At 36.4% G+C, this 13,791-nt stretch overlaps 1 protein-coding gene across 6 annotated transcripts in view; it reads left to right on the plus strand.

The window, feature by feature from the left end:
* The window catches only part of LOC113239322 (protein capicua homolog), an 83,244-nt gene that overhangs the window by 15,214 nt on the left and 54,239 nt on the right, over positions 1 to 13,791 (plus strand). For all 6 annotated transcript variants that reach the window (XM_026476252.1, XM_026476256.1, XM_026476254.1 and 3 more), the window contains exon 2: positions 6,310 to 6,473. In XM_026476252.1, the coding sequence (XP_026332037.1) occupies positions 6,351 to 6,473 (123 nt within the window). In that variant the 5' untranslated portion in view covers positions 6,310 to 6,350. The remainder of the gene's footprint in view (positions 1 to 6,309; positions 6,474 to 13,791) is intronic.

Here is a 13,791-nt window from a genome sequence, read left to right on the forward strand (position 1 = left end):
AAGTGCTAGATTAAAAATATTGTTATCATTGAAGAAAAAGTTTCCTTGGTGTTAGAAATACAAATTTTCAACAAGGATTCATGAAAATAACGTTAAGTGTACCAGTTTCCAAATTGCGTAATATATTTTCATAAATTAATCAGTTTAGGCTTAGGACATTTAATACTGAAAATGTAAGGTGGCGCAAATTTTGTGGCAGGGAGTGTTTAATTTTTACATTTCTTTTTTATTAACTGTCACGATTTATTGTGATACAACGAGTACAAAGTGCTAAACATCATATAGTATACTTCTTTTACCTGAATTTCAATATGTCATAAGTGCACGCCGTTCTGATTATCAACAAACCAGACCATGCAAAACTGCTACTTGGAGAAAGCGTAGTTGAACGGCTTCGAAGCTTAAGAGGATGAAAAAAAAAGGAAGATCTAAAATAAACTTCCGATTGAAATAAGAAATTCTAATAATAACCGTAAGGGTTTAAAGGTTGTATTCAAGAACTCTACTCAATGCTCAAGTCAGGACATGAGTATGCTTTCAAGCTCTAGAAATCATACTCAAGTCTTAGAATACGACCCTAAGACAACGTTTTTTTTTCTTATTCTTTGGCATTATGGCGTCCAGTGTTTGGCCATATGCAACTTCATTGGGTTGTCAATTTTTGGTAATTCTTTCAAAAAACTTTTTAATTACCTCAAAATGAAATGACATTCCACAATATTTGAGATTTAATTTTAAATTGACATTGTATGTAGTTTAATTAAGTTCTTAGGTTCAGACAGTTTGTATATTTTAGTATGTGACCTTAGAGGATGGAAAAAAAATTAAGGAAATTGTGACATACGTTATTTTATTAGACGATTTTTTTTCCATCCTCTAAGATTAGACGGCATCGTGCATCGACATGAATGAATACATATACAAATTATTGCATACAAAGAAATTTATATTGTTTACAAAGATATGAATAATGAAGATATGAATGAATACGAATCACAGTGATTCAATATGAACTTTTGTAACATTTTTGTAACCTGTGTACTTGGTACTTGGTGTAACGGGCTTGTGTCCGCAACTCGACGTCAAGGCGCCTATTTTGCGTGTGGTGGGTGCAGGGTCCTACTCGTGCCGTGTAACCTGTGTAATAATCAGAAATAAATTGAATTTGAATTTGAACATAAACGAATATTTTCTTTATTTATTTTTTTGTTTTTTATAATACCAAGTGACGGGACGACCAATCGTGCGCCTGATGGTAAGCGACACGCCTGTTCTTAGTTATTATTTAGAAAAAGACTAAACCTGTAATAATTACTTTTTATTGTTGTAATTTCTATATACTATTTTATATACATCTCAAAGTACCTTCATTATATTATTAGCATTTGGGTTGTTACTCAATTTATAATAATGATCGGGTGTAAAGACATAATATGGGTAAATTTTATTTTCGTATTCGAATTGTGGTCTGGTCTAGTACATCCCTCCTCCCCTATTTCTTTCTATCAATAATCAGCACTGCTGTTATACGGAAGGTGGCGTCAGCGCAATCACAGATACGGGAGACTTCAGATATTGTATCTCATGGTAAAGCTTATGCGATGTTCATATTTATTTAGCACAGCATATGGGTACAAGCGGCGGTAGGCTAGAAATTTCCCGTTCTGGTTTACTTACAAAACAAATAGTGGTATGTGTTAGAGCGTTATAGGTATGGTGGTTAAGGGAAAATAATTTAAAAAAAGCCGTGTGTGCACGTAATGCTGGTTTTGGAGTGGCGGCTGTATCGATATGTCCGTTGCGCTGACAGGCGGGCTATCTGAATACACGCAATAGTATAAAATGCAATAACAAAAAATACAATTATTGAACAATCTCATCTAATTATAAGTTTTACTGAAAGACGTAGTAAAACTTAGCTTATGTTTATTCTATTCTTATGAACAAACTTCAAAGTAATTTCCTTCGTTGCTTAGATACTTGTCCAAATCCTTTTAGTATTCTCTACTTGGTACTTGGCGTAACGGGCTGGTCTCCGCAACTCGACGTTTTAGTATTCTCTATAAAGACATAAGATTTTCTAGAAAATAATGAAGCAATAATTTTTCTGACGGATATTTAAAAAATATCAATAGACGTTTAATAAGTGCACTCCGTTCAGTTTTGTTCAAAGAAAGTAGTTGTGGGGGAAAATTGCTTATTTATTTTTTATGTAGTCTCCAGTGGGGCGTTGTCAGACAAGCGATTCTCCAAAGCACTTCCGCCTAATTGGGTCTTACGCTGCGTCCGGCCAGCCTGTTCAGGCACGTATTAAGATCGTCATTATTATCTTTTTCGGGATGTGCGGTCAACGTCGTTCTGGCACCTTTTTAAGTGACGTAGCCTACCTTTCATAATGCAATCAAAATTAACGTTGTTGTAATAATAATAATAATAATAATAATATTTCAGGGGCCTCTACTGATATAATCCATTGTCGTTGCAATAATGTGAGCATGACTGTATTTCGGTTTAAACGGTTACACGCACATGGGACTTTTTAACTATGCCTCAGAGTGACGTGTTTAGATTTGAAGCTCTGAGCGGCACTGCAGCTGTTATCGACAGGCGTGTCGCTTACCACCAGGCGCACGACAGATATAAAAAAAAATCCCAATAGTTGGATCCGCAAACGAGTTCATTCCAGTTAGCCTCGATGTTGTCAAACTTGAAGCGGATTTCTGTGATGTCGCTTCCAGCATAGATGCAAAAATCGATCCTGCTCAATAAGGCACGTACCTATTGTTCACCGGTTCTTGAACCCGAGTCCTTGACTCCGGCTGACTGTACCACAGCCAGAGAAGACCGCCTCTCCCATTTAAAAATTATAAATTAATTTTTTAGACCATGGATGAGGCGAGAGTCTAAAATAGATAATAACAATAATATTTTTTTATTTTCAGACAACAAACAAGTCTACATTCGTTAGTAACAATATTGTTCTTTATATTATGTTACTATTAAATCTAAATTTAAAAAATTAAAAATAAATTCACTCGTATGCCTCAGACGCAAGGCGAAATAAGTTGCCGCATAAAAGGAGAGCGAATTCTACTGGCAATGGTTTCTAGTATGGTTGGAGTTGGCACGCAGTCCGCAGAGCAGTGAGGCTGACTTTTTGCGCATAATGGTATAAAAGTCATCTGTACGTGGCCATTGCAAATAATAATAATGATAGTGACAAATTCGTTTATTTATCTCCACACATTAATAAGTAAAAAAAAAAAAAAAAAAACCGGTCCACAGTGTTTAATAACAATAGTGATGTGAGATAAAAATATGCCTGACGCGCTGCAGAACCGCGGCAGCCATTACAACATCCGAAAACCGTTGTTACATTGTACTCGCAGGGCACTGATGGCCCTATGTGTATAGTCGGTTCAAAATGTGGACGTTAGAAAACTTAGCATTATGATTTAAATAGCAAGATTTTATATTTTATTTTTATGGTACTAAGTGACGGGACGAACAAGTCGTGTTTCTTGGTGGTAAGCGACCATAGTAGTTGCAGTGCCACTCGGAACTTCAAATTGCAAAGATCTGAGGGCCACTGCCACCGCACTCGTCGACAAGGTCCATGAGCCCATTACTGCTTGGCGGCAGAAATAGGTAAGGTGGCATTACTTTTCTGCGAACTCATTCACAAGGAACTCTACTGCTACTAAAACTTACATGTTCACTAAACTGCACAAACTTTCGTATCACCGTATAACATTTTACCTCCAACGCTCTACGTTCCCTCTCTATATTCATGGGGTCTTTAAGATATAAGAGAGTTACGACACATATCGACATGGAATCGAATTAAGACGGTCAGGAAAACGTGTATGTCCAAGAGCGAAAAAGACATTCGAAAGAAAGAATATAATTTTTATTTGGTCTCTACTAGTAATATAAAGTAAATCTTAATATGAAACATAGAGATCCGGAATGGTCATCACTCAGCATTTGTCGGGTTGTGCATGCAAAACAACCCAACGCTGATATGCTGTTGCGGTCGAGGAACGGAGTGGATACCACCGACAATGAATCAACAAAAGATAAATTTATAATTTCACTATCTCTCGGACTTTTTATCAAAATAAAAAGTCCGAGTGACAATGAAAGTTCGTCCAGGATCGTACTGCCACCTAACCTGTTTTGCGCCAACAAGCAGTAATGTGAGCATTACTGCGTTACTGTTTCGAAGGATAAGAGTGCTGGTTAAATTACAAGCACTTGAGACTTATCAACTTATGTCTCAGGGTGACTTGACTGCGACAGTGTCTTTCAGATCTTTACGATTAAAACTCTGCGTGGCTCAGCAACTGCTATGGACAAGCATCTCGTCTTGTTCGTTCCGTCGCTTGGTATTATAAAAAGAAAGATGTAAGGGAATTAATACATTTTTTTACGAGTAGTAAGTGGCAGTAATGTTCACATTACTGCTTGGCGGCTGAAATAGGCCAGGTGGCAGTATTTCCCTGGACGAACTCTTTCACAAGGAGCTCTACAGCTATTGAACATTCACGGATAGTATAATCGAACAGACTAAGTACTACAACTGTAATTTACAAAACAAATTGATGTATATAAGATCGTTGCGCGTAACTAAATAAAACAGACGTCTTTGCCACCATGAGCTGAATACATTTACGCAAAAACGCGTAATTTTTTTCTGTTCTTTCTTTTTAGTGTTATTATCTTTATAAAAAATTTCTTATCCAAGTGCAATAACGGACATCTAGGAGATAAGCGACATGAATGTATTAGTATACTTATTATAGACGTCGTGGAACAATGCAAATGCTGTAGTCAGATATAGAACATTGATCAGCCGGCTAGGTTCAACGGAATGTTCGTGTTCCAGAGGGGAACGATAATTAAGTCAATACAAAACTCGTGAAGTCTACGTGTAATTTGCCTTTGTTGAGAGCATCTATTTCTTAGCAATAAGCAGTTTACACAGCATTTGTAATATGATTTAATATCTGTAAGTGTAAGGTATTTTTAAGAGAATGAGGCTCTTTATTAGGTGTTTATAATCAATGTTAAGGTCACATAAAATATGTTAAAAAAAAACAACTGACGATAGGACATAATGTCTTTTATCATTGCGTGAATTTTAGCATTCTAAAGCAATGTTTGTAAAAACACATAAATTCCGAAACATGGACTTAAGGTTCTTTACCTCTCACTTCTAGATATATTTGTATTGATTTCAAACCCTCCTTTACAGGATTGAAGAGTAAACGCAAAACCGGTAGCTAATTTGCAAATGTATGTCACATCTCAATGGAAAGGGACAAGGTTGTACAAAATTTGGCGCATTGGAAGAAGATGCGCCGTCTTTACTTTCACTCTTAGGAGATTTTTGTAACGACGATAAACTTAGCTCTTGGTAATATTGTTGCCGAGCACAAAGGGTCCAAATTCTGAAGAAAACGTTGAATGATGAAAATTTATTGAATAAAACGTAATGAGTACAACGCCCCAAACGCGAGCTAAGATAAGCAATGATTGTGTAATTAAACACTTTACACTAAGGAAGTCCGGTTCGGATTTCCGATTTCGATTATATAATACACTCACACGCTTCACCGACCCTTGCCTTGTCTAGGCGTAGCACGGTCATCTCTCAGGGCTAACAAGTAGCACATACGTTTTTATTTCATATAAGGTATTTGACACAAAGTTATATATTATATATGTAATAGTTTCATTTAGTGTGAAATTGGATCCCCGCGGCGGGAGCAGCTTTCCCACTGTATACGGATATGGTATTATGTTGGACAAGGTATCTGCCAGGTATTGGAGGTATTGGTAATTTTTTACGTATCATTTTGGGGACAATAGAATGCTAGGAACGGACCATGGGTCTCTAATTCATACGAATCGGTAGAATGATCTGCTGCAATCCCCACGCTTCGGTACGTGAGAGACGTAATTTTTCAATCAAATTTGATCACCGGCTCGTCGTTTGCATCGCTTACATTTAATCTTTCCAACGTTTGTAAAATACGAGTTTTGAATATACGCCATTCGTATGAAAAGTTTATAGAAACGGTGTAAATATAAAATAGTAATCTAACACTATTATTACTCTGGTATCTCATGAATCAGTAGAGAACTTCGGACACGGCTCCCTTTATCTTTAGCATTTCTGTATCCATCTGTATTATATCCCATTGCTCCCTTCCTGCGACTCCAATTGGATTTATTATATATACTCATGTTAAAAGGGATAATGGAAGTATGCAGACATTTTATTTAGGTGTATTTTGTTGACAGGTGTGAGAGGGAGTGAGTGAGTGGCGACGGGCGAGCCGGTGATGCAGCGAGCGTACGCGGGCGGCACCGCGCAGCCGCAGCCACCCGGCCCGGCCGCGCCCCCCCATCCTCACCACGCACAGCATTACCGCGCCCACGCACTTTATCCGGACATCGATGATCAGGTATTTTATAATCACCATTTTTACCAGACGGCTAGTATCCGGGTTGGATGAGTGTATGAAGCGCGAATGAAGATAAGGCAGAAGTATGCATGATCATAGTAAGTAGGCGGTATGTATTAAAACATGTTGTTTATGAATGTATGTGTACTGTTTCAAATTCATTCATTTATGTTTTTGCATTTAGTACACGTTCTCACTCCATCATCAGTTTTTACCTTGGCGATAAGGATAAAAAGAAAACCGATCCAATCAATCATTCAAAGGAGCGTCGGTACGATATTGGATGTGCATTCGGTAGCCTGCGTACGTTTTTAGTTTTTATTGATATAAGTTTGCTATATGCTGACGATATTATGAAGACATTTATACTGAGATTGTGGAAATAATAAATAAAACCGACTAACCCTTCTACAACATGGCAGTGAACGACACACAGAAACGTGTGATCAAAAGTATTTTTCGAAATTTAGTGTAGTGTTGCCCACAGACATATATATGTCTGTGGTGTTGCCCAATGAAATACCAAGACGATACTAACCCCGGACTTGGGCTTGGTCTCGCGTCAAAACACCTGGTATTGGTCTTGGTATGTTGCCACCAACGTACCAAGACCTATACCAGATGTTTTGACTGTCTTGCTGCATAAGCTCGTGGCAATTAACTATTGCTACTTATCAAACTACCATGTGATATCTTTTGAATAACGCATCAGAGTACTTAAGTACATTTTAAGTGCATATTGACATATGTAATTAACCTTAGAACATTTTTACTATCATATTGGTTGGTAAATTTTAGACAATGAAAACTGATACTAATTTGAGTTAGACACTGATTGGAGTACGCGTTGGAGTATGTTACGGATACAAGCTTGTTAGTTAGTTTATCGAATTGCAGTGTATGTTGTTGTTGGTATAATTCGCTAACTTCACTCGTGTTATTTGTTTTTACCTAATGTCACGTGGCCGTGTAGTTTGACGTAACTACGAGATGCAAGTGTCTCTTCAGACTCGACTTGTTCTTGCTAAAATCTTGCAGGGTCGGTCTTGCAAAAATGTAAGACAGATTTTGGGCAGCATTAAATGCCTGTTTCAACTAAGGTAAAGCAACGAAGAACATTGTTGTTTTCGTAAAAGTTCGATCCATCAAGAATTTGTTATGTTGTGCAACTTTAGAAAAGCATGAACAGTACCAATTATTTGCTTTGGTGAGCAGCGCCTTTTGAAACGTCGGCGTTTAGGACCCCGAGTCTACAGATTATAAATAAAAGTCACGGATAGTTTTACACTTATATTTCATCGGTTTTATAAAGCTCTGCCCCGTAGCATGGCTACGCATGATAGTCGCGACATACGCGATAAAATTGAAATAAGCGCGTACTATTGGCTGTCTCAATCAGATCTAATTTAGATAGCCAATAGCGCGCGCTAATTTCAATTTTATCGCGCGTGTCGCGACTATCATGCGTGGCCATGCTACGGGGGCAGAGGTGGGTACGATAGGCGATAGGTCCTCAAGTTTCGTCCGGCGATAGAACCCTGAAATTCACAAAAAATATATGAACAGGTATTCACTAAAGAACACCGGTCGCGGCGCGTCCTGATGAGTATAAAAACAGCTGCAATTGAACGTGCCTCAATTTCTACTAAGTTCAAATAAATTACTATACTACAGTACGTTGAGGCATTCTAAGTTACACATTATAGATTAACCAAGTTTGCAAAAATTAAGGGAATCTATTAACAAACTCATTCGAGCAGGGAACACTTAAAATTACTATATAAGAACTACAACACTGTTCTCGTGAATTCGGGACAATAAACTACATAAAATGGAATTCTTTCCACACGTGAAGCTGTAACAGAAATTGACCTTCCAATACACTCAAAATGGCATCTGGATCATATACAGAAGTGCAATATTAATAAGATTAAATAAAGTAACTAGTCACTCACCCAAGTCTGGGATACGTATGAAAACACTTACTAAACAGATAGACGAAAACTTTAATCATGTAGGTACGAGAAGGAACAAACCGAGAAAGGATTTTTGGGCTTTTTGGACCGTGAGGGGCTTTTATAGGCAGCCCTCACTGTTTAGACTTGGAACATTACCTCACCACTGCACTGGTACGTGCCGGAAGCAAAAATTCTCGCTTTTGGACGTTCACTACCATAAAGCAATTTCCAAGCGACACTATAGATTAAAGAGTTCATCCAGAGATACAATCTATGGCTAAGTTCAAGATAATAAACATCCAATGAACATATCAAATGGTTGTTCACCAAAATTTAGTACAACCGCACAGGGAAATTTCAGGCACTTTTCTATTAATAACTAAGAATTACACAAAATATAATAATTACATAGACATAAGACTGGCGAGTACAGAACCCAAAGGAGACTACCCACATCAAAATGATAAAAATTGTCAGTTGACATGATGGTATTTCGTTCTTATGAACCTGTCAAACCCCATAAAACATAATTACGGAAACAGATTTTAGTTTTTAGTGTTTTAATTGCGCAGTGTTATCGAAAACCGTTACATTTTGCGTTTTACCTTTTTTTGCCATGGGATTTGTAACCGTTGTGCTAGGCAACACAGATTTTATAAGGTATATAGTATGGTAAACAAATTTGATTGCTGTGGGATGTTTTAATTCGCAATATAACGCAGAAATTGTAGTCTGGTAAATACCCGGCTTATACTGGACATTTTTCTGTCTTGGCAGTTTACATTGTGTTGCAATTGGTCATTAATTACCAAATAATTTTCTTGCATAATATTAAGCAAGTTCTCGTAACACCACAAATAATCTAATTGTGTTTGTTTTGTATCGTCGGCTAAATTTCAAAACCTCGTAACTCTGTTTTGGATGAATTAGCTTTATCTTCGTCTAAAGCGTCTTCTTCTTTTTTTAAATGTTACGACCCTTATCGAAATAATCGATGATTTCGCCAATATCAAGTAAAAATAACGCACTCACTCATAGCCCCGCACTAGGGAAACCCCGTGTCGCGGGTGCCATGGACACACACATAGACAACCACATTTTACACCTAAACTCAGAGAGAGAGAAATATATGATACAAATATTTATCCCGGCCGGGGAATCGCACCTGGGATCTCTGCGTGACAGTCCAGCATAGTAACCGGTCGGCCACAGAGGCAGTTCTATGTTCAGTTCAATGAGTATTTACGGTAGTTTTGTAAAAATAATATAAAAATTATGGCGGACGACGTCATTAGCAAGGCCGGTACCTCCCACAATCTCCCCAATTAAAGCTTAAAATATAACTTCTATACCTTTTTTATAGTTATAAAATAAAGGTATAATGATAGATTGTCATATAACTATTCTTAGTAATTATGTTTTTTGTGCCTAATCAACAGTTCGCATTAATAGAGGTTACGAGATTTACAATTTAGTCGACGGTATACTTTTTGCTATTATAGAGATGGTAGGTCTGAAAACCTTTACGAATACTATGCTTTTATCGATAAACTCGGAACACCTTTACGATTTAAGTACCTTAATCTTTGGTAACCGTTTCGAGTTTAAGCGGTATTCTACCGTTATGCGGTAAGTAGGTACTGTTCAGGGTTACCTTTGAAAACCAGTTACCAAAACAGTAGCTGTTTATAAAGTCATACTTGCCAAAAATATACAAAAGTTGCAAATTGCTGTATGTTACGGCTGTTGCGCTTTTAATTTTTAGTACAAAAGATCTGGACATACAATTGTACACGTTCCAATTTATGAAATGTGGAAGGATATTTTCACGTTAAGTGGGAAAAAAGAAACGTAGTAGACGTTTGTAAGCAATGTAGTTTCAAAGGTAAGCGACAGATACGAGATGACCTAATTTCCAATAAAGTGGATTGAAATGGATACCCTATAAATATTTTTGGTGAAAAGAATTGAAATTTAAGTAAATAAAAAAGGAAAATCAGTTCCATGGCGATGGCGTTGCTTTATAAACAACCGCGAAAAGCTAAAAAAAAAGGAATTTTAGCAATTCAATCATTTCATTCTACCAATTTTAAGACGGTACATGAAACAGCAGCTAGTGCAATGAAAATAACTATACAAAACTATTGATATCACGTTCCCATAGTTTATGCTGTTAGAATCGATTGAAATGAGAATATGTTTGGATTCGGGCTGTGTTACAGTGATTCTGTCTAATCAGATATTTATTTTCGTTGTCTTCTACCCCGAAGTGCTTTGCATTTATTGCACTCATTAGTAGAAGTATTGTACGTAAATAAATAATATAAAACACATTACGTCACGACAAATGACCCCTCAAGTGATGTGACTAATTAAAGTCGATATCGATAGGACATCGTCAAATTTTTTCATAAAGTGATATTTAAAAGATATCTAAATCAACTCAGAGCTGTTATTTTGTATATAGCATCTCCGTTAGATATTTAATTCCTAGATTTCCACTGCACCTTTCAGTTACACCCCGTATTGGATTTATTTCTAATAATTATTTTTCATTTGTCTAAACGGGTTATCGGTATCAAATGTGATGTGAATTACCTGTAATGTGATTTACTAAAATGGATTTTACATTGTTGTTAAAAAATGTTAATTAAAAAACCTGATTTTCAGTAATTAGCTAAAACGTGCCTGATAACTAGATACTTTTGATTTGTGTACAGTACAGACATAATATTGTCGGGGAAAGTGCAATTATGCGTAACTATCATTTGATTATGAGTTTCCATTTCGGTAATTTAGTGGCCAAATCAAATCCGCGTAAATTTCGTGGCAACCAAATTAGGGTGATTTACGGGAATCTATTGTTATCAGTCCTTAAACAACTTAAATTAATGCTTACTGTGCAAAAACGAAAGTCGTGAAATAACAAAGTAATAACGTTAAATCCCTCTCCTTTGAAATTTGGTTTCGTGAAGATACGCGCTTTTTACCAATACTCGACGATTATGTCTAAATAGACACGGCAAGTAACGCGATCTATATGAAAACCAAGCGTGCCACATTATTTTGTATCTCTGACGACGTCACAAGTGCTATTTAGTGATGGGAAACCTCCTTCGGCACTAAAGCGATTGATTAAATCGAAGACGCGAATGCAGCACGTATTTGGAATAATGATTTTTCAAGTATTTGTTGATTATGAAAAGCCGTGAAATATTAATATAGTAAAATAATAACAGAATAAGATTAATAAGTCCTTTTTAACAATGTGTTTTGAAAAAAATAGTTGGCTCCGAGAGCTAAAAAAAAACATATATAAAAAATAACAACAATCTTTATAGAATATTTTATAATATTTTCTGAGGTCTTGAGATTATCCATCCATTTGTTTCATAAATTGATCAGAATTGAGAACTGTGTTGCATCAAGTGAACATCACTAATCGTAAAATTTTACCAAGAACATGAGCAAGCGGTCGTACTACGAAACTGAATGCATTACTTATACTAAAGTATTGCTCGTTCGATATTTATAGCCTATTAAAGAAGAACCGCAAGTATACCGCACCAAGTAAAAGTCGCAATGTATTACGAATCATGCGGCATGCACTCGTTTGCATATTTGTTTTCTCGCAATTCATTCAAAATGAAAATAAATGATTTTAAAACAATTTATGCACATTCTGATTACAAAATTGCATAATTGTGGAAGGAAATGTCCCTGTTTATTTATGTTCTCACAGCTGTGGTGTTCTTGCAGTTTCAAACGGCACAAGTAGGCATTTTTTGCGTTTTCGACTTGTATTTAAACTACGATAACGGCCGGGCGTAATAATTTTTTTTTAGTTGTCTAAATTGGTTATCGGTGTTACATTAACGATGGAACCTAAAGTATTAGTGTTTAATTGTAATAATGATGGTTCGTTTATGTAAAGGGGTACCGGTATTGTAGTAAACGGCGATACTTAAAAAATCTGAAGTATCTCTCATCATCATCTCTTTCCAATAAAAAAGGAATCGTTAAAACCGGTTCACAGATCGGAGTTATCGCAAAATATACATACCAAAAAAATCGGTAAATAACAGGTATTTTCGATACTATTCTCAGTCTCTCAAGCACTATTTCACCAAGTAAATATCATATATCATATGATATAGGATATTTAGATGTTTGTATATTATGTAACAAACAGGACATTTTGACTAACATTTATAAACGGAATAAAACACTTTATTAGGTATTTTCACCTACCTAAAAACCGCCAATGTAGTAAATCAGCGATTGCAGAACCTGGAAATAGGCACAAATCATTGCATCTAGTTTCGTCGTACGGGTTCTCTCGACCGATCGCCACTTTTTTATTATTTTATTTATTTGTTCAGGTAACAAATAGTCATATACAAACAATTGTCTAAGAACAGTGTACATGTATAGAAAAATAAAGTAAATTGTGCAATTACATGACGGATATAAAATATCTACATAATGTCACCAAAATGTTTTTATTACAGCCATAAATAAAAAATATGCGTTAGAACTACTAGAATGTCAGTTCTCCCGCTATTTTCTTAAATGTATTTAATGAATTTGCAAGCATATCATAACAAGATTGCCTGAGCATTTGGTAGTTAGCATGATTTGTTCGCCAATTTTAAACAAAATGTCTTTTTTTCAACGTGAGGAGAGGTAGGAGAGGTACGAGGTACATTAAACGCGATTTTCTCTAAAGGTTCAGCGGAATGAATGTCACTGTGAACGAGCTTGTATAAAAATATTTAGGAAATGCCGTCTAGAAATCACCGACTGTACATCGTGCCTTTTACTTCTTCTTAAAATGGCTCTACACTTGGTTGTTGTTGGTTGGAGGTTGGCCGTCAATATGGCAAATTGGTCCATGTCCATGGCCAAACGAAACAGTTGTTCCGCGCTCGCCTTTTTATGCTATAATAATAATAATTTAGCCCTGCACTAGGGAAACCCTGTACCGCTGGTGCCATGAACACACTCATAGACAACCACAAATTACACCCAAACTCACGACAGAAAATAAATGTAAGCCATACGAATATTTCTATCGGCCCGAAAATCGAACTTGGGACCTGTGCGTGGCAGTCCAGCATGGTAACCGTTCCGCCACTGAGGCAGCTAAAATCTTGTAAAGTTACTATCTTAGCTTAGTCAAATATAGCAAAAACTGGCGCGGTAGTCCAGGGACTTCAAAAATTTATTTTAACCCTTTCTATTCTATCTTGATGAACAGCATACTGAGGGTTCCTTAAAACACTTCCAAACTCTCAAATATTATGAACGTAAGCGTTGTATAATATTTTAAGTGTACCCTACTTTTACTCAAGAATTGT

The sequence above is a fragment of the Hyposmocoma kahamanoa genome, unplaced genomic scaffold (assembly GCF_003589595.1).
Source record: "Hyposmocoma kahamanoa isolate Upper Pololo Valley unplaced genomic scaffold, ASM358959v1 99879, whole genome shotgun sequence".
Taxonomy (NCBI): Eukaryota; Metazoa; Arthropoda; class Insecta; order Lepidoptera; family Cosmopterigidae; genus Hyposmocoma; species Hyposmocoma kahamanoa.